The sequence below is a fragment of the Microtus pennsylvanicus genome, chromosome 8 (assembly GCF_037038515.1).
Source record: "Microtus pennsylvanicus isolate mMicPen1 chromosome 8, mMicPen1.hap1, whole genome shotgun sequence".
Lineage (NCBI taxonomy): Eukaryota > Metazoa > Chordata > Mammalia > Rodentia > Cricetidae > Microtus > Microtus pennsylvanicus.
In genome coordinates this window covers 1,705,787-1,725,685 of record NC_134586.1, presented here as the reverse complement: position 1 = coordinate 1,725,685, position 19,899 = coordinate 1,705,787, and the positions used below count along the sequence as shown (strand labels likewise).

The 19,899-nt window shown below is 46.6% G+C and overlaps 1 protein-coding gene across 1 annotated transcript in view; it reads right to left on the bottom strand.

The window, feature by feature from the left end:
* Tmtc1 (transmembrane O-mannosyltransferase targeting cadherins 1) overlaps positions 1-19,899 on the bottom strand; it is a 217,226-nt gene that overhangs the window by 34,303 nt on the left and 163,024 nt on the right. Inside the window, exons 11-12 of the mRNA XM_075982230.1 lie at positions 15,604-15,717; positions 3,883-4,026 (exon numbers count right to left, since the gene is read on the bottom strand). Of these exons, the coding sequence (XP_075838345.1) occupies positions 3,883-4,026; positions 15,604-15,717 (258 nt within the window). The remainder of the gene's footprint in view (positions 1-3,882; positions 4,027-15,603; positions 15,718-19,899) is intronic.

The following is a 19,899-nucleotide window of genomic DNA, read 5'->3' as shown; positions in this document are numbered from 1 at the left end:
CGTGCTCGCAAGGTGGCAACAGCCAGGGAAAGCGCACCTTTACCCACTAAACTGGCGCTTTGTGCTGAAGTTAAAAGGTGAAGGCTTGTGGCTGAAATCCCAGCACCCAGGAGGCTGAGGCAGGAGGACTGCCATGAGTTCAAGGCCCTGAGCTACAGAGTGAAACTCCATCCCCAAAGAAAACCAAGGTGTGAAGTAGATCTACCATCTCGTGCATACAGATGTCCTTCCGTGAAAACACTGTGTGGCCAATGAGGACGCATGAGGAAGGGTGCCCAAACACTATAAAATAATACATAATAATAAAACAATGTGCCTACTTCTTCACGGTCTTTAGCAGGTCTTCATTCTGAAGGAGCTGATTAAGAAAGATAAAACGCCACTGTTAAGTTTATCACACAGCCCCATTGCTGGGTGTTCTAGTATGTTCTGCCATTGTTTTCACCATCAGAGTCACAGAAACAGTTTAGACACCGTATCCTCTAACGGGATGGAAGTTGTAGTGATGGGCGGGGGTACGACGTGAGCCCTTACATTTCTTCATTTTTCATTTTAGTAGCAAACACCACCATCTGTTTTAATTGTGCATTCACATAACTGTTTCCCCAGACCCTGATTTTAAACGCTGTCGTGCCCTCTCAACAACTGGGGACTTCTGCAACCTTTGCCCATAAATATCACAAGTGTTCCTTGCTTCTTTCTTGTCCTTTTTCTCTTTCCCTTTTTGATATTTTAAGTCCCAAGAAGAGCCGTCATCGATCACTACAATCGCTGCTCAGTCTTCCACCATGATGTGTTGTGCAGATTTGCAATGTAGACGCTTCAAACAGCTCAGGACACAGCTCGGATGAGACCACAGACAGGTGGGTAACCCTCAAACGCTACTGCTGAAGCAGGGGTCAAATCATTCCAAGAATCTGAGCAACTTGCAGTGCACTGGATGGCATTCTCTGACAGAGGGACTTCTCATTTTTAGACTTTCAGGCCTGGACAAAAAAACCCGTGTTTCCTTCAAAGTCAAGGTTATTAGAAAAGACAGTGGGGGCCAAGACAGAAATCATCCCCAACTGCGGTTATTGCATATTTGAAGTATAGCCACTCAGAGATGGGATGTGAGTGTCAAATATGTATTAGATTTCACAGATTAAGTGTAAGGACGCAAGTCATCTCATTTATATCTTCAATGTTTTATACTAAAAATTTAAACCATCATAAAATATTAATCGTGCACTAAAATAATTTAGACATATTAGGGTTTAATTAAATATATGATTAAAGTTCATTTTTATGTTTTAAAATATGACTTCCTGAGTTGGATACGCAGTTTTCACACAGTAGGTCGTGGCCATGTCTCAGCTGGCTGACACTTCCCATGTGGGCCACTAGGAGGCAGTGGTCAGGGCTGAGTTAAAAGTACTGAGGTTTCTCTGGTGCAAACTTTAGTATGCTCATTTATTAACTAGGAATGGGGAGTGGCTGCCTCTTAGGAATGGTCAGACCTGGGCTGCTCGTAGGCAAACTGTGTTCTACACTACAGAAAGAGGCATGGTTTTATAAAACCAACTGCAGTAACTCAAAAGCTGACTCGAGGGAGAACTAGGGTATGGATGAAGAAACTGTAGATCTGGGCACTTTCCCTGTATTTGCAACCTTCTTACCCTTCTCTTGATTTCAGCTCATTACTACTGGCCCAGAAACCCATCGGGGAAGCAGAGGTTAGCTCCCAGCCATCGAAATGCAGAGTAGCCCTGCGGTTTTCTGCATCCCCTTCCTCTGCCACTTAGCAAGCAACCTCTGTGTAATGAGAGCAAACTGAGCTGCTTCCTGCAGAAAGCCTATTAGGAGGTCTCCATAAGGCCAGGGCAAGCTCTTACACAGCTTGATATCATGTAATCTGTGGCTGGGGGACTATTTAGAATAAACAAAAGGCAGACTTCCATCCTGGGTCAGTCACAAGCCTAGGTCAGGGTCACATAGCTCTTGGAGGAGCCTTGGGTTCCCTACCCGTGAGAGGAGATGAAGATGGCCACACCTCTCAGCACAGGTTGTTTTAAGAATTACAGAGCGCAGCTATATACACACACATGCACTACAAGTATGTTGTATATCTATAACTTGTCGGTCAGAAAGTATTACACAAATGTGAGCTATTAACGTGACTTCACCCACTGGACTCTGGGACTCACACTGAGACACGGCTGCTTCTCCCTATGCGTGGCACTTAGGATCCCATTTCCTCTTCCCACTCACACTGAGACACGGCTGCTTCTCCCTATGCATGGCACTTAGGATCCCATTTCCTCTTCCCACTCACACTGAGACACGGCTGCTTCTCCCCATGCGTGGCACTTAGGATCCCATTTCCTCTTCCCACTCACACTGAGACACGGCTGCTTCTCCCCATGCGTGGCACTTAAGATCCCATTTCCTTTTCCCACTCACACTGAGACACGGCTGCTTCTCCCCATGCGTGGCACTTAGGATCCCATTTCCTCTTCCCACTCACACTGAGACACGGCTGCTTCTCCCCATGCGTGGCACTTAGGATCCCATTTCTTCTTCCCACTCACACTGAGACACGGCTGCTTCTCCCCATGCGTGGCACTTAGGATCCCATTTCCTCTTCCCACTCACACTGAGACACGGCTGCTTCTCCCCATGCGTGGCATTTAGGATCCCATTTCCTCTTCCCACTCACACTGAAGTCTCACTGGAAGAGCCCCATGGGACATGAAAGGTCCCCAGAAACCTCCAGTCTTACACAGATATAAAGCCATACTATTGAGCTTGGTGAGAACTGACTTTACCGAGCTGGGGAAAGCCTCACGGCGGCAAGTCAGTAGCCCCTCTTGCTGGAAAGCACCCATTACCACGTTCTAAAGCGTTCTTTCCTGTGGTGCTAACTCAGATATAATCACCGAGGAGGTCCTTGGAGACAGACTGGATGGAAGAAGGGTTGGGATTAACGTCCTCAGCTCGGTTCCAAGAAGGAGGAAAGAGGACAGAACCCTTGTCATAGAGCCGTGCTATACGGTTTGAGAACAGAACTAGGGACAAGAACAAGGAACAATTCCTGACAAGGTGTTCCACTCTGCAGCCAGCAACTCAGCTTGGCTTCTTGGGAAAAAACAAAACCCAACTCATTGAAAAGATCTCTGAAACTAGTGCTAGAGAAGCCATCTATCTAAGGAGATTCTGTGGGACTTTCTGAAGCACACAGAGCCACCCCAGTGACGTGCAAACCCGAGTCCTCACAACTTCACACGAAGACACGGTGTCCACAGAGGTGGAGTGGAGAGCAGCCTGCAGCTGGCCAGCTGTCACGACAACTCGAACTCACCCTTCTCCTGCCTTTTAATTTTCATTTTTTAAAATTTATTTTTATTTATGTGTATGTATCTGTATGAGTATTCTCGCACATGTGTGGGTACCCAGAAGAGGGCATCAGATTCTCTGGACCTGGGGTTACAGGCAGCTTTGAGCTGCCCAAAGGGGTGCTGGGAACTGAACTCCAGTCCTCTGCGAGAGCACTACTTGCTCATAACCATTAAGCCATCTTTGTCGTCTTTCCTGAGAATTATTCTAACTCCAAACAAGCCTGGCTTTTGCTGTTTTTGTTATTTGTTTGCTTGTTTTTTTTTTAACGTTAATCCAAGCTGAGCATGAATCCTGGACAGGAGGCCCTTCTCTTTACCCTCAGAGAACACTGCTTTCTTGGAAGTATATTATGGAATGTTAGTCTTGGAATGGCTGTACCCTGTGGAGTCCTTCATAAAGATTCACAAGGGACCAGAAGCACAGGAAAGGTCTTTGGAGCACAGCACCTGCTCAGGTTCCCTGTGACAGTCTCTGGACTGATCCCAGCAGAAGCCGTCCACTTACTTCAGGAGATTGCCCAGGTTGAAAAGGGCACGGTTGTGCTGTGGATGCAGCTGCAGGGCCCTCTGGTAGTACAGCTTCGCTTCGGCCGTGTCCTTTGTCAGCGTCCCCAGGTTGTTCAGCGCACTTGCGTGGCGTGGGTACAGCCTGGAAAATCAAAGTGTTAAACTTGGACTTCTGGCACTGCAAGCTCGTCACAGCCCAAATGAACCCTGAACTTCTCCTCACAATGGAATGTCTGTGTTGTATCTAAGGGCCAAGGGCTTTTACAGCTGAAGGCATCTAAATAAACATAGCAGAAAGCAACACCTTTGAACTCAGAGGTGTAGTAAGTAGACCCCAACACTGCAAGAGTAAATACAATGTCAATCTAGAAGAGTAAACACATTTTAGTCCCTGAGAGGCCGATTACACTCTTCTGCCAAGGAATCTTCTTGCTCTGGGTGGGAACTTCCTGTTGAGGTCACATAGCTACCAACTGATCTGGAGTCCCCTCAGGGGGGGATCTTTTCAAATATCTTTGGATCAGAACCTAATAAGACTGAAGAAAGGATGGAAGTCTCACATCTTTCCATAAAAAGAAAACTTGGTCTGACCCCCTTTCCCATGCTTCCTCACTCTCCTTCCACCTGGCTCGATACAGTCCTTAAGATCTTGAGAACTTAAAACAGTCCAGACACAAAAACTAGCATCCGTGAAGTGAGAGCCAGTGTTCCTAAAATTCAAAGGAAATGAAAAGCAGGGTGGACTATGTGTTAGCAAGCTAAATTATTCACATTAAGACAGGGAGGGGGTCAAGTCAGTCCTTCATGCAATATGGCAGAACAGCTGCCCAGTCAGCCCTTCTGACGACCTGGAGTGGACACACTTAGTGGGTTACAAGGCTTGCTCTGTCTGTCACTTATCCATGGAGCCAGCTTTTAATGCAGAAAAGCCAAGCCAAGGCCCAGCCCAGTATGTTCTAGTGCAAATGCATTTTGAAGCCGTTTTCTTATACATCACCTTATGTAAAAATTCCCTGTGTAGTGTTTTATCATTGAGGAAACCGAGGCTGGGAAAATGACCTAAAGCAACAGCTCTCTCTCTCTCTCTCTCTCTCTCTCTCTCTCTCTCTCTCTCATACACACACACACACTCACTCACACACACACCATCCCAGAGGCACTTGTCTTCTTAGGTGTTAAAAAGGCAAATTATTTCTGTTGATCCATTTGTTTTCCCAGATAATACATGAGTCACCCAACGCTCAGCGAATAAATAAATTGCTGTGAGTTAGAGCTTTTATTTAGCGTATCTCTATTATTTCCTCTGAGCAATTCACTTAAATTATGACCTATTATGAACCAGTTCTCAGAGGAAGGAGTGAAATCAACGCAACATGTAAAAATGTTGGCTTTAGAGAGACTTGTTTACTCCAAACATTGCCTGCTCTCTTAAAATCGTCCTGACTGTCAGGCCTGAAAGGAACTCGGCACAAACGGTCATCTGCGCTGATATTAGCATCCCCCACACAAGCTCGCCACCAGGCTCTCCCAGTATCACAAGTCTCTGTTACTGAGTCTGCTGTGGGATATCTGATCACACTGAGACTGGGTTAATAAAATTAACCTTGAATCTGGGGGCGGAGCCAACGACTAGCTGACAAGAATTAGCATAGGGAATGTGGAGGACTCAAGAATACAGATAGAGAGGGGGTGAGTAGGTGGGACTAAGAGGAGGAGGATACCTCTTGCGGGGAGTGGGGGGCCGGGATGGGTGAGAGGGGGGTGTCGAGGTCTCTGGCCAAAAAGGAAGGTCAGTTGGTTGCTTCTTGACCCCAGTATCTGATTCCCGAGTCTTAATTGGTAAATAGAGTAACTCAGATAAAGACAACATGAGTCCATGTTGGCATCTGTGAGAACCAAAGTTACACTCTTAAGTTGTAATTACTGTGCCTAAGAGATCCATGAAACAAAAATGCCCCTAACCTGCAAGTCCCTTGCTCAAAGACAGATGATTCCTGACACTGGAGGCTGTGGTTTACGGGAGGTAACAACCCACAGGTTCTCACTCTCCTAAACAAGCCCATTTGACCCATCTACAGACCCAATGTCTGTACCCACTGCACTTGACCAATGCCAGCGGGAGGCTCACAGGCAGGAAATGCGTCAGGATGTATGCTTGCTGCTGATTGGACCCCATGGGAAATGTGGCGAATTATGGGTTTTGCCTTTTTAAAACCCCTGCAAACCATGACTTGGGGCCATTTTCTGGAAACACAGAGACAGACCTGGCCAGAAAGTCCATCAACATGACCATTATCTAATTAAAGCTTGCTTCAAATTTGGTTTTAAATTATGGTAGTGGCTCTTCCCTTTCCCCTGGCTCTTCTCAGCTTTTTTCACTCCATTCCCTTCCCTAAACATCTCCATCTCATAGGCTCCCTTTCCCGGCTTCTCGCTCCTGTATAACCTGACTATTTTGGCTGTGCATTCTCTGGGGCCCCCTCTTCCTTGGTCTCATTTGCCCTCATTCTCTTTGCCTTACTCTCTTGCTCTTCTCTTTCTCTTCTCACGACCAAGTCCTTTCTGCTGGCAACGTTCCGTCTGCTGCTTCCTCTCCCTGCCCTGGACACTTCCAGACAGCTCTCGCTATCTCTCTCTCATATTTGCAAGACAAACCTTCCCCTCAACCATACGTTGGAGCGGACATGTCCTCCGTTTATACAGTGACCTCTTTGAGAAGCACACATTGTATGGGGACCAGCGAGAGTCAACAACACTCAGCTGCCTGTAAGAAGCAAACTCCTGCTTTATGGGTTACTGTTTGTAAGGCTTGTGTGTGTGTGTATGTGTACACACATGCGTGTGCACGGGTCTGTGCGAGAAGTACATTTAGTGCCCTGCTATATCACTCTCTGTCTTATTTCTCTGAGACAGAGTCTCTCACCGAAACTGGAGCCAGGCTGGCGGCCAACAGTCCCCACTGATCCAGTCTCTACCTGCACAGGGCTGAGATTACAGACATAAGCAGTCACACTGGCTTTTTACGTGGGTGCTAGGATCTGACCTCAAGCACCTCCTGTCACCATGCCTGCCCACCAAGAGCCCACTACGCCTTCCCTCCAGCCCTGTCTGTAAAGCGCCACAGGTATAGCTGTTTGGGGCTAAAGTTTGGGCTTGGGTGTTGTTTCACTCGTGTCTTTTAAAACTTAAAAGTTAAGAATGTTATACGTTTTTACCCTTTCAGTACCTTACCAGTCATTTTCAAATAACACTGACTTATATACTATAGCTTGCGACTCCCCTTCCAGAGCACACACTCCTAACCAAGTGTCTGATTTTCACGCCACACATTAATTTATTTGAGGTTAACTGCCCTGAGGTTGTTTTTTTTTTTAATTTTCTATTTCCTTTTGAGAGAAAAATGATCACAAAGGAAACCATGACTAGGAAGAATAAATCTCAGTTCACTGGCCTGAAGTACACACAGAATAAACTTTGCTACAGACGACAGACTGTTAATTCTGCATATTTTATGTGCCCAGTTCCTTCTGTGCCACCAGTTCAATTGTCCTGGCCCCTGGTGACACTGGGGCAGTGGTGATCCTCCAGGTCTGCTCCTGGGATCATCTGAAGGGATGGCTCATGCTTCACCTGCCTCCTGCCTATTTGCAGGCACTGAGTTCCTGGTCCCTTTTCACTCAGAGCCTCAGGGGCTTCACCTTTCTCACTACAGAGACCTCAGTGCTGCTGCTGAGGGACTCTGCCCAGCGCTAGGCCCAGGCTCTGGAGTGAAAACATTTTCTCCCAGCCCATAAGGAAGTGAGTCACTTGTAAATGGTTGTGTTGTCCTGATTCCAGAGTGGGAAATCTACTGAACGAACACCTCTCTGCTCTTTTCAATAGCAATGGTTTGCGGGGTGATGAACTCTGGATTGAGTGGCTGAGTGAAACAGGAAACTGGTCCAGGGGGGACAGATGTTCAGCAGCGTGGTGCTGGGTATGAGTTTCCGTGTGAATGGATGAGGCAATGGGCGTAAAAACCTCCACCATCACAACTGTGCTTTGGGTCAGATGCAGGATCCCGGGATCACAGCCAGGTGGGGTCCTCACATCAGAAACATCACTGTGGGACTGGGGAGACAGTTGATAAAGTCCCTGTCCTACAGGGATGCTACTAGGATTCCCCAACACTCATGTAAAAGCTGAATGTGGTTGTACATGTCTGTAAACTTGGTCTTTGGGGAGCAGAAACAGGTGGGTTCCTAAGGCTTACTGGCTGCCTAGTTGATACAATCAGTGAGCTCTATGTTCAGTTCAGTGAGAGACTCTCAAAAAAAAAAAAAAAAACAAGGTGAGGAGACTGGAAAAAGACACCTGACTTTAACCTCAGGCCTCCACACTCACCTGAACAGTTGGACACACATATGCATGCTCACACATGCATCCCCCCCCCCCACAATACATGAACACACCACTCACCCTCTTTGTTGCCTCTAGGGGCCTTTGAATTCTTCCCATCAGTCAAAATAACATCTATTCTTTCTCCATCACCAGATCAGTGAACAAAGACGTAAGCCAGCTCCTATCCACCTGTTCTTCCTGTACTACGTCTGTTCAGACACTAAGGCTAAGGGGCCATTTCCATTTTGAGAATGAGGAAGTATTATCAGTTCTTCACAACAGGAATAATTGATCTTCTCAGGCCCAGCAGCGTTTTCCAAAGCTTTTCCTCTTTGCTCCACACCAAATACAATTCTGGACCAATTTTAAAGCCATGTCCAAGGTCAGAAGGTCATTCAAAGTCCTGTGTGTGAGCATCCAGAGGAACCTGGCTGTGCCCCTTGAGGACCTGACAGTGTGTCATGTCCTATGTCAAACCTGAGTGCAGGGCAGGAAGTACCCTGTCTCTTTAAAAGGCAAAACTCTGCCAGGCACCAGTGGTGCAGGGGCAGGCGGATCTCTGTGAGTTCAAGGCCAGCCTGGTCTACAAGAGCTAGTTCCAGGACAGGCTCCAAAGCCACTGAGAAACCCTGTCTCGAAAAATTTTAAAAAAAGTAAAACTCTGCCTACTTCTCCCTCTTTTTCCTCTTCCCTTTCCCTCTCTGCATCTCTCTCTCCCTTTCTCTCTCTCTCTCCCTTTCCTTCCTCCACTCCCTACTTAAGTTCTGTCTGTATGGGCTCTCACCTGCCGTGATTTGGACTTACTTGTCGCCAAGGTCCCTCTTGTGCAGAATTATTACACTGTGTGCCTTCTGAGTGACAGGTTCATGTGCTCCTGGGTCCTAGCTGTTATGACATTTCTTATCATGAACATACTGGCTGGTGAGTTAACTCAGAGACAACCATGGGCAGGAAGACACGTCCACATTCCCCTAATCAACAGCTTTCAGTTGAAGTCATCATGGAGGTGGGAAGGACACATATTCTGACGTCAGTCTTGACCACTGGGGGCATGTGATTGGCAATAGGTAGGCTGTGGAGAATCTGACAATTCCCAGATCAGCCCAGTGCCGGGATGGGTTATTCTGCCCTCATTGCCCAGAGCTCTCTGAGAAGCATCACATACCATGGTGGGACTGTCACTAAGTGTTTGGTGACTGAGATTGTGGGGGCCAGCCATAATAAGCTAAGTATGGGCAAGTCAGCCAAAGAAAGTTCTTTACTTCCAACCGTTATCACCTGCCAGAGTAGAACTCGGCCATCCATGATTTGATAAGAGGCCTGAGTCTTAGTAGTTTACCCTGAGGCAATACCTGGTTGCAGGAGGAACCACAAGCGGAGATTACCCAACCACCGGCCCAAGAACAGACCATTCAAAGGAATGTCTAACATTCCAACCACTGTAGAAAGGATCACCTGCCAAAACACACTCACCAGGACACCCTAGACAAATGTCAGCCAATCAGGGGTCCTGAACCTCAGAAACCCTCACCCCCACCTTTACTACTATAAAAATCCAATTCTAATTGAGCTCGGGCTCTCCGGTTATTCCAATACGTTGGACATGTGGAGAGACCGAGTTTGCAAACTTGATTAAAATAAAGGCTCTTTGCTTTTACACACGGGACTCCATCTCCTGGTTGGCTTTGGCAGGGATTTAGCAGATTTGGGCACAACAAGATGCTGTGCACTGTTGTCACACAGGCTTCTCTACAAGCATTTACCAAGCACCTACAGTGGGCCATGCCCTCGGTCAAAGGCCAAGAGCAGCAAGACAACCTCCCCTTGCTTCCAGGAAACAGAGAGCAAAAGTGGAATCTGAGCTGCGGGGAGCAGGGAGGACACGGATGACTGGGGACAGTAACGGTGGAGGCTGGGGCCTGATGAAGGGGCAAATCAGGGAGAGATGGGAAGGTACTGTGAAGGCTGGAGTTATACTAAGTTTTAATTACTGTGTTTCAGAGATCTATAAAACAAAAGTGCCTCTAGCCTGTAAGCCCCACCTGCCCAAGGACAGGTAACTTCCTGGAATGCTGGGGGCTATGGTTCAAGTAGGGCAACAAGTCAGTGTTTTCACTTCTATAAACATGGTTGGTTGCCCCACCTGCACATGATGTGCTTGGCCACACGTAGGTGGGACGCATGTAGGCAAGAAGGAAGTTAGGATGTATGTTGGCTACATTGGATGAAGGCAGGAAACACAAAGCCTTGTAGGTTTTGCCTTTGTAGGTACCAAACATAATTCGGGGCTATTCTTTGGGACAGGACATGGATCTGGTCAGTGTGTGTCTTCCAGGCCAGCAGTTAATAAGGCCTGCTTCAGATTTGGCTTAAAACTTGTGGTTACTGGTCTCCTTCTCATCCAGTGGGATTATGGGAGGAGATTTCGGAGAGCTTGTGAGAAAACTCCAAGGAAATAGGTAAGAGTTTTATAACCTGTTCCTCCATAACATGAATTTGTTCTTGGAATATGCCTTTGTGTCCCTTCCAGGTGTGATATTAGGAGTGGGTTTACTTCAGCTTACCCATCGTCTCAGCTGTTATTATTCAGGATATGCTCCAAAGCACAAGTAGTTCTTGTAACTATATACAGCCTAAACTCATGTGACCTTGCCCTTGTGACTGTATACAATTTAAACTCCAGTGAACTTTGCTCATATGACTTTGCCCAACCCTTAGGATATCCTCAGAATATAAATTATCCAATGCTCTGAATAAAGTTGGCTACTGCATGAGACTTCAGCTCCCCTCGTTTTCAGGTTCAACTCTCCCAGGTTCATACCACCAAACAGAGTAGCAACGGTGTTCCATGGAAAGGAAGGCTGAAGAACTCAGGGAACCAGAGAATGTTTACCCAGACATGGTAGAAACAGGCCGGCTCTGCAGAGAGGGTGGGTAGCTGGGTGTACAACGGTAGGAACGGGCAGGCTCTGCAGAGAGGGTGGGTAGCTGGGTGTACAATGGTAGAAACAGCAGATTCTGCAGAGAGGGTGGGCAGCTGGGTGTGCAATGGTAGAAACGGGAGGCTCTGCAGAGAGGGTGGGTAGCTGAGTGTGTAGTGCAAGGGGAAGGATGAAAAAATGCCCTGCAGCCTGCCAGGCATGTGGCTGTCATAGAGGAATGACAGGCAATGCACACACATCTGAGGGCCGAGCAGCACAAAGGGGCAAAGGGAAGCTTTCTAAAAGGAAGTGAATACCCAAAATAAGAAAGCCTAGCATAAGAGGGGAGGGGGAAAACTGTTTATTAAGGGTTTATCAGAGGAAGAAGAGTCTACGGAAATACCAGGGAGACCAACAGCATGGATCACCATGCTCAGAACCAACCAGGTAAAGAAGGGTGTCCATGTGAGGATGAGGACAGTCAGCTGCTCCAATAGTCAGGTGGCTCTAAGGCCCATCTGCTGGGAAGCAGCTGGTGACCTTAGAGCAGCCCCAGGGGTTCCAGGAAGCAGGAGGACACAGAGAAGAGGCTGTTGCTATCTAGGAGATTGTTTCACTTGAGAGGCAAAAAGTCAACAGACCCAACAGCCTACTCAGCAGATGAAGAAGAAATAGAGACAGGCTTATGTGAAGGGTTGTTTAAAATTGGAGCAACTGAAGAACATTTCCAGAACAACAGACCAAACAGTGTTATAATTAATAAAGTTTCTGTGTGATTATTCGGGTCTGGGTGATCGGGAAACAAATGAGCAGTCTCCGTTTCCATCAGAAGAGACTTTTAACTTCTAAACAATGTTAAGACTGCCGTAGACTACGGGAACTTTTGAAGTTGGACTGAATCCACTTTGTATTATGATATAGGTAACAGCCTGTGGGGCCAGGGAGTGAAACATGGTGGTTTGAGTGAGAATGGCCTCTATGGCCTCATGTGTTTGAATGTTTGGTAGGATTAGGAGGTGTGGCCTTGGTGAGTGGGATTTGAGGTATCAAAAACCCATGCCATGCCGGGCCCAGTCCTTCTCTCTCTCCCTCCATCCCTCCCTTCTCGCTGCCTGTAGAACAGGATCTAAAGCTCTCAGCTCTAGGACCACGGCTGCTTATGAGCCACCATACTCCCTACTATGATGATAATGGACTAATCCTCTGAAATTTTAAGCAAGTTCCCAAATAAAATGGTTTCTTTTAAAAGAATCACCTTGGTCGCCAAGTGGCAGGGCTCACACCTTTAATCCCAGCACTCAGGTGGTGACTATGGTCAGAATTTGTTTCTGGTTGCTATTCGATGAGTCAGTTGAACGTTACTTGAAGCCTACTGCAGGGACAATAATGAGATGAAGGAGGTGGCAACTCCTCATTAACACAAAGCCAAAACTTTATTCTGATGAAATGTTATGAACTCTAAAACACTTCAGATCCCATACATTTTGGGTAAGTGTTACCTCTCCTGTAAAGAAGAGGTAAGTGTTACCTCTCCTGTAAAAAACTATGTGTTTTTTTGGAGTGTGTGCCTTCAGTTTGGAGGTACTCGATTCCACCTGCCAGGATGTGGGTGCTACCCAGGCCCATCTCCTCCCCACCAGACGCCTAGGGTGTTGCCTGCCTGGCAGACAAGCGGTGTCTAGATGGATGTCTGCTCATGATAGCTCTGGGGGGGTCAGCCCCGCTGCAGAAGTACTCAGGGTCAGTGCATCCCACGCCCTGTCCGTCCTGCTCTTTGCTTTCTTCCTGTGTTTATGAGAATGCTCTGGATGACCTTCCTGCATGCAAACCTCTGCCCTGGAGTCTACATCCTGGGGAGCCTTAGCTAAGCTAGTTAAACGAAAGTGAGACGTGGGGAGGAAAAGAGGCAGCCAGAAAGCACGGAACTCTCCTGAAGATAAATAACGACACTTCCATTTCGAAGCTCAGTTGACGCTGGCCAGAATTTCACTAAAGTTCAGTATTTTTCTAAGTAATGTTAATTTCTTAAGCTTTATGAGACATAATAAAAGCGCATATATGTGTATATATGTGCACATATGCACATGTGCATTTGATGTGTGCGTGTGTATGCAGATTAAGAATGTAATCTCTTCTTGGTTTATCAACATGAAAGAAACAAAAATCATTTCAAATACCTACTTGTGATATTGGAAAACTCTTTAGAATTTCACCGGTAAAATTACTGCAACAGCTAAAGAAACCATCTCCTCCCAGCTAAAACTGGCTAATAGACAATATTGGGATCTTAATTTTTTCCAAAGACACAGGGCAGATGGTGTCATGGTCACGAGAAAGACATTTAAAATGTCCCCTCAGTAAGAATGTAAAGGAGCTTCCAGAAACCCTCACTGACTCCTGGTTTCTAACGGCTGGACCCCAGCAGCTTCCAAACAGCATTTTAGGGGAATGGCAAGGAGCTGACAGACCAGAGGCACCAAGAGCAATGGTTACTTAGACATCTCAGGTCTCCTCAGACTCTAAAGACAGCCGTGTGTCTACTCATTCCTCTATTAGTCCGTGTTCCCACAGACACTCATCTCAATCTACTGGGATCTATCTCCCTGTAGGATTCCAGTCATGGCAACAGATGTTAGTTCAATTCCTTCCCAATCAAACTCTGGGTAGATGTATTAGTTCCCTATTTTGAACCTGTAATAAAACACCGGGAAAGCAAGGGGAAAGGAGGCTGCTGGCTCACACCTCCCCCAGAGGGTAGTGCTGGTGCCCAACCAACATCCCCCCTTTCTCTTTCCATTCAGTTGAAGACCCAGCTTGCAAAGCGATGCCAGCTACATTCAGAGCAGTCTTTCTTCCCTGGAAACACCCTCACAGGACACTCGGTGGTGTGTCTTATCAGTGCCCTAGGTGTTTCTTCACCAGTCAAGTCAACAGGGGAAACCAGCCATCACACTGGAGATTAATCCAAGAGGAAAGAGCCTGGTCCATTGTGGGATCCTTCCTGTGGTGTTCTGAATGAGAACGGCTCCCCACCATGGGCTCATATATTTCACCCCTAATATCTGACTGCGGGTTGTTATTGAGAACAATTAGAATTCCTGGTAAAACTATCTTTCTTGCTGTGGTAATACGGACAGCTTGAGGTGCCCCAGGTCGGAGGAGATGAGCCTTGGATAGGAGATGACCTCTCTCAGAAACGCCCACCAAGAAATAGCAGTACTGAAGTAGCAGTCTTCCAATCACCAAGGACAGACAATTGTCACAACGATGAATGGCCCTGGGGGTTTTCCTTTTCTGTTTAACACAAAGAATGATAACCTATTTCAAAACAGAAAGGAAAACACTGATATATGCTGAAGGTCCTTGGGAGCAGAGACCACACAAAAATGAAATTTTAAATCAGAAACATTTGGAATCTGGGCTGAGAGAAATAAATAACTCACTAATTTCAGCACTGGCTTTAAGTTCTGATTGTCTTTCCCTCATTCAGGGAATATATTTCTTCTAGAAGTAAATATTTATTTCTATTGTTTCACAGGAAAGAAGCAGAAATACCAGCAACTATAATTTTGTGGCAACAACTGGCTGAGGATTTCACTTAACATAAACCTCTGGCCCCGCTGTGGCTTAGGGTTAGAATTACTTTTCTATTTGAAGCTGACAGAATTCGTGAGCATGGAGATAATCTTTCTCCCACCAGCACTGTTGGACAGACTAACTGCCCATGGCCTCCCTTCAAGAACACATGAGACACTGTGAGACGTTTACGATTAAGGCCAAAGCCTACTTTACGAGTACCTGTGGTGGAATATATCTTCATCTTTCTTTTTCAGCTTTCTGGAAACACGTCTCAAGGACCATTTAGTCTCGTCTAACTGGCAATTTCTAGGCTGCTGAGACTGTTTCAAAGCCAAGCAACCAGTGCCTAAGGAATGACCTCTGAGGAGAGCCTCAGGCCTCCATACCATGTGCGTATGCAGACATGAGAAAGGCATGAGAGAGGCCTAAAGCGGTCAATATACATGCTGTTAAAGGTTCATTAGGATACGTATTCCCCCAAATTTACAGTGTACTTTTAACAAGAAACTCCTGTTTTGCAAATTTGCATAATCCAGCTGAATCCCACCCCACTCTTATGTGTAGCTATGAGCATTTTATTATTATTATTATTATTTATTATTATTATTATTGTTGTTGTTGTTCTTTTGCAAGATGTTGAACATAAAAGGAGAAGCAACACTGAGTACATCTGTGACAGACGTGAATACTGAGCCCGGAGACTCAGAATTCAAGAGCCCTCTTACTCCCAAGGGTGAGTTCACTGTCAAGAGAAATAACGGCCCTCACACCCTGGGAGGAGAAGGGTAACATGAACGGCCCTGTCCCAGCATAGAGCAACTGCCTTCTGCGGTGCTTACTTGAGGGCGGTTCTGTAGTGGTAGATGGCTTCCTTGTTCCGGCCTTGGTCTTTTAGGAAGTTGGCGTAGTTGTAATGAACCTTCGCATTGTGGGGCAGAGTCTGAACTCCAGACCTACAGAGGACATTAAAAAGGAAGAAAACAAGAATCACACTGTTGTCAGGTCCTTTTGTGTTCTGTTCCCAGCTTCATGAGCTGCCTTTGAATGCCAACGGTTCTCATGTCCAGCAGGTTTCTGAGTGTTGTGAATTACGTGAGTGACTGCACAGGGAAGGAGTGAAGGCCTTGGCCAGGTTTGCACAACTGGATGATGAATGAGATGCTCTCTGCAGGGAAGCAAGGGGCCCCTTCTCTCTGCTGGAGACACACCTGGAGCTTGGTAAGGTGTGGTCATCTGGGCTGAGGCTTTCTGTCGGGGCGTAGCAGAACCTGGCTGCAGACATGAAGGAGCAGAACACCACCTGGACACAAAGCCTTGAACTGTCCAGCCCGGTCTGCCCTTGCATCTTAGAGTGCAGTGGGCAGAGGATCTGATGTAAGAGACAATGTAGCTAAGTCAGACCCTGCGGAAGATGATACAGACACTGCCCCTTGTTGAGGGATTCCGGGCATGCCCTTCTCTCTCATGTCTGCCGCAGGCGAAGGCTCTTTACTTATGGATAGAAAGTGAAGTTGCCTAAGTGATGTGTCTGCAATACAAAGGCACAAGAAGGCAAAGCGAGGTGGACTCCATAAAGTGAGAACGCACAGCTCAGCACCAACACTGCCCTTCAAGGCACGAGACGAGATCTGACAAACGCTGCCCTCACTCTGTGGCTTCTCTCTCTCTCCCGACATGCTGGCTTCCTCTTTTGGCATCAAGACACTGACTGACCCCATGGCTAGCCCACGTGCTGGCTTCCTCTTTTGGCATCAAGACACTGACTGACCCCATGGCTAGCCCACGTGCTGGCTTCCTCTTTTGGCATCAAGACACTGACTGACCCCATCCATGACTGAGTCTAGAATGTATGCAGCATCCCAGAAGTCTGGTGGCTTAAACTAGTTTACAGAAGTAAACGCTACAGTCCTTCAGCATCTGTGTGGTGCTCACTCGGCACCATGCTGTGCCAGGGGCTGGGAGATAAAATGGCCAGGGGCCTATTCTCAGGATCTTACAAGGGTGAGGCCATGCGGGCAGTTAGGAGAAAGAAATTCTTATAAGTGGGTAGGATTCAACAAATCACAGTGAGCTCAGCCCTGAATAGCAGCAGAACTGAGCAGCCAACAGAGGTGAAGCTCTGAGGATAATTTGTTTGTCCTTCCTTCCTTCCTTCCTTCCTTCCTTCCTTCCTTCCTTCCTTCCTTCCTTTCTTCCTTTCTTCCTTCCTCCTTTCAGTAATTTGAGATTGAGTACAAACACGAATCATTACCAGAAGGCTGAATGTAGGCTGACATCCCTATTGATATGATTTTTTGACATTAATATTACCATATCAAGTCTAGGCTAACTTAAATTATTAAAGAAATAATTATTCTATAATTGATGAAATGAAGTTTGTGGAAGCATCAAATGCCTTGCTTAAGCAAGTGATAGGTCAGGCATTGGTGGTAGACAACTTAATCCCAGCACTCAGGAGGCGAGGCAAGTAGATCTCTGTGAGTTTGAGGTCGGCTTGGTCTACAGAGTGAATTCCATGACAGTCAGAGCTACACAGAGAAACTCTTTCTCAAACCCCCCAAAAAACAAACTAAAACAACAACAGTAGCAACAAAGCAAGTGAGAGTCCATTCAGCTAACCATAGCAAAACATCACTGTGTATGTGGTTTAGGGGCACACTGCTGAACAACGTGATGACTATCTTCAATCCTTTGCAGAACTCCTGTGCTGTGTCTAAGGATGGCTGAACTGGTTTCGGTTCCCACCTGGAGTCTGCCAGGCTCCGTTTTCTAACCAGGCCCTCGGCTGCACTTATCCCCGGCATGTTGAAAACAACCATTCTGTGGAGCCCAAGCTCTCGGTTCACGCTAATGACCCCACGAACATCACACCCAGCTATAGGAGCCTTGTGGTTTGATGTGGCCCCATTTCTTCATTTCTGCTTCTGTTGGTCTGTGCTTACCCTTCATTGTGACATCTAAGAAATCACTGCCAGGGTCAGCATCAAATAGCTTCCCCCTTATTCACCATAATCAAGATATACTAACATAAGGCTGTTGGGAATATTATTTTAAGGTGTGTGACTTTGCTTATGCTGCATTTGTTTAATTTTGTAAAACTCTGCTACTTTGTCTAAAACACATGATGGTCTAAAAAAATAAAGAGCTGAATGGCCAACGGTGAGGCAGGAGCAAGGATAGGTGGGGCTGGCAGGCAGAGATTAAAATAGAAGGAGAAATAAGGCGGGGGGGGGCACGGGACAAAATAACAAGGAGTAAGAGTGAGAGTAAATTATACAGAAATAAGAAAGATAAATGTCCAGAGGGAAAAGGCATATGGGATAACTCATATAAAGCTGGCAAGAAACAAGCCAAGCTAAGGCCAGGTATTCATAACTAAGAATAGCCTCCATATGTATCTTATTTGGGAGCTGGGTGGCAGGACCCCAAAAAAGAGCAAAATCATCGCACTACAAGGCCCATGAATAGATGAACAAAAAATCAAATTGTGACTTATATGTACAACAGAATATCATTCAGCTTTACAAAAGGAGGTTGTGCATTGCCTGACACCAGAGTGGGCCTGGAAGACATTGTAAAAGCCACAGGTAGGAAACATGCTGTGTGCAGAAGAATTCAAACCACAGGAGCAGAGAACAGAATGGTGATAACAGAAAGAAGAGAGGGAGAAAGATGCAAACCCAGTTAGGTGGGGGTGATCCTAGTGTTTGCTCTGGGCACCAACCATTAAAACATCGTAAATTCTGTTTATTTCTATCATGCCAATGAGAGACGTGAGGAACCATAATGTTCACTAAAACCAGATTAGTGTGGTCGTGCACACCTCCTAAGTGCCGAGGTCACAGCGTCATGCCAACAATCAGCATTCTGTTTTGTTTTTTAAGACTTATTTTATGTGTATATGGGCTTTGCCATCACGTAGTCTGTGCAGTGCCCTCAGAGGCCAGCAGAGGGCATCTGACTCCTTGGACCAGGAGTTACAGGTGGTTGTGAGCTGTCACCTGGGTGTCAGGAACCCAGGTCCTCTGGAAGAGCAGCCAGTGCTCTTAACCACTGAGTTGTCTCTCCAGCCTGTACCGCACAGCATTTAACACATGCATTTCCCATGTCTCCCTCACACCTCTTATTGGTAGAGGACTTGAGAAATAGAAGAAAGAGAAAAAACAAAACACAACAACAACAAAGCAGACACCTTCGTCAGACGTCTCTCCAGGGTTTAGAACAGCGGCTTGTTTAGTTCACATTACTGAAGAGCAGGGTGGTAGAACCATCTCAAATTTGTAGCTAGAGACTAAACATTAAGGCATTACTAATGGCCGCCAGAGGATCAGAGCAAAGCAAAGGGGAGCTAAATCGCTCCTCGGTTTTGGACTCTGCTTTGGTCCAAGGTTTCACCCTGTCACAACAGATGGTGATGCTTGTGTATTGCTCATCTTCAGTCAAACACTGGGCCGAGGTCCCACTTACCACGTATCATCATTTCATTCTAGGGCAGATGCCAACTGCTGTACCCTGTAGTACAGATGAAGAGGCCAGAGTCCTGGTAAGTACTTAGGCAGAAATTCCAACCAAAGCCAAGATCAAGCTCATTCCTAGAGTTGGGGAGTAGCTGATGCTGAGAGAGAGGATTCCTGCAACATTTTCTCTAAGCTGGCTCCCAGGCCCTCCAAGGTGTCCTCCTCTCCCAGTGTCCTTCCCCTCTGTCTGTCATCCTGTGTCCTCCTCTACGCTTGGATGATAAGCACCGTTTTCTCTATCTTTCCATGAACTTTAAGGGATTTGCCCCAGAGCAAGCAGTTAAGCAGGTGAACTCAGCATGCAGTCAAAAAGCCTAACTCCCGATGCTGCCTTCACTCTGTCCTGCCTCAGCAGCTGGCAGTGAAGTGTCCAAGTGAGCTCAGCGTTATTCCTCACAGAGGAAGTCACATACACATCCAGCCTTAATGAAGAAAAGACTCTACAAGCCTCCAGCTTTCCCAGGACTTAGACAGCATCAAAGTCTTATTTAAAGTTATCAGTTGTTTTGATTGCTCCTGACACAAAAACTCACCTGATCTTCAAAGGCCTCCCCGGCCAAAGTCCCTTTCAGCACAGCCGTGGGATGGTTTTATTATAGTGACCAACTGCTCACTCCC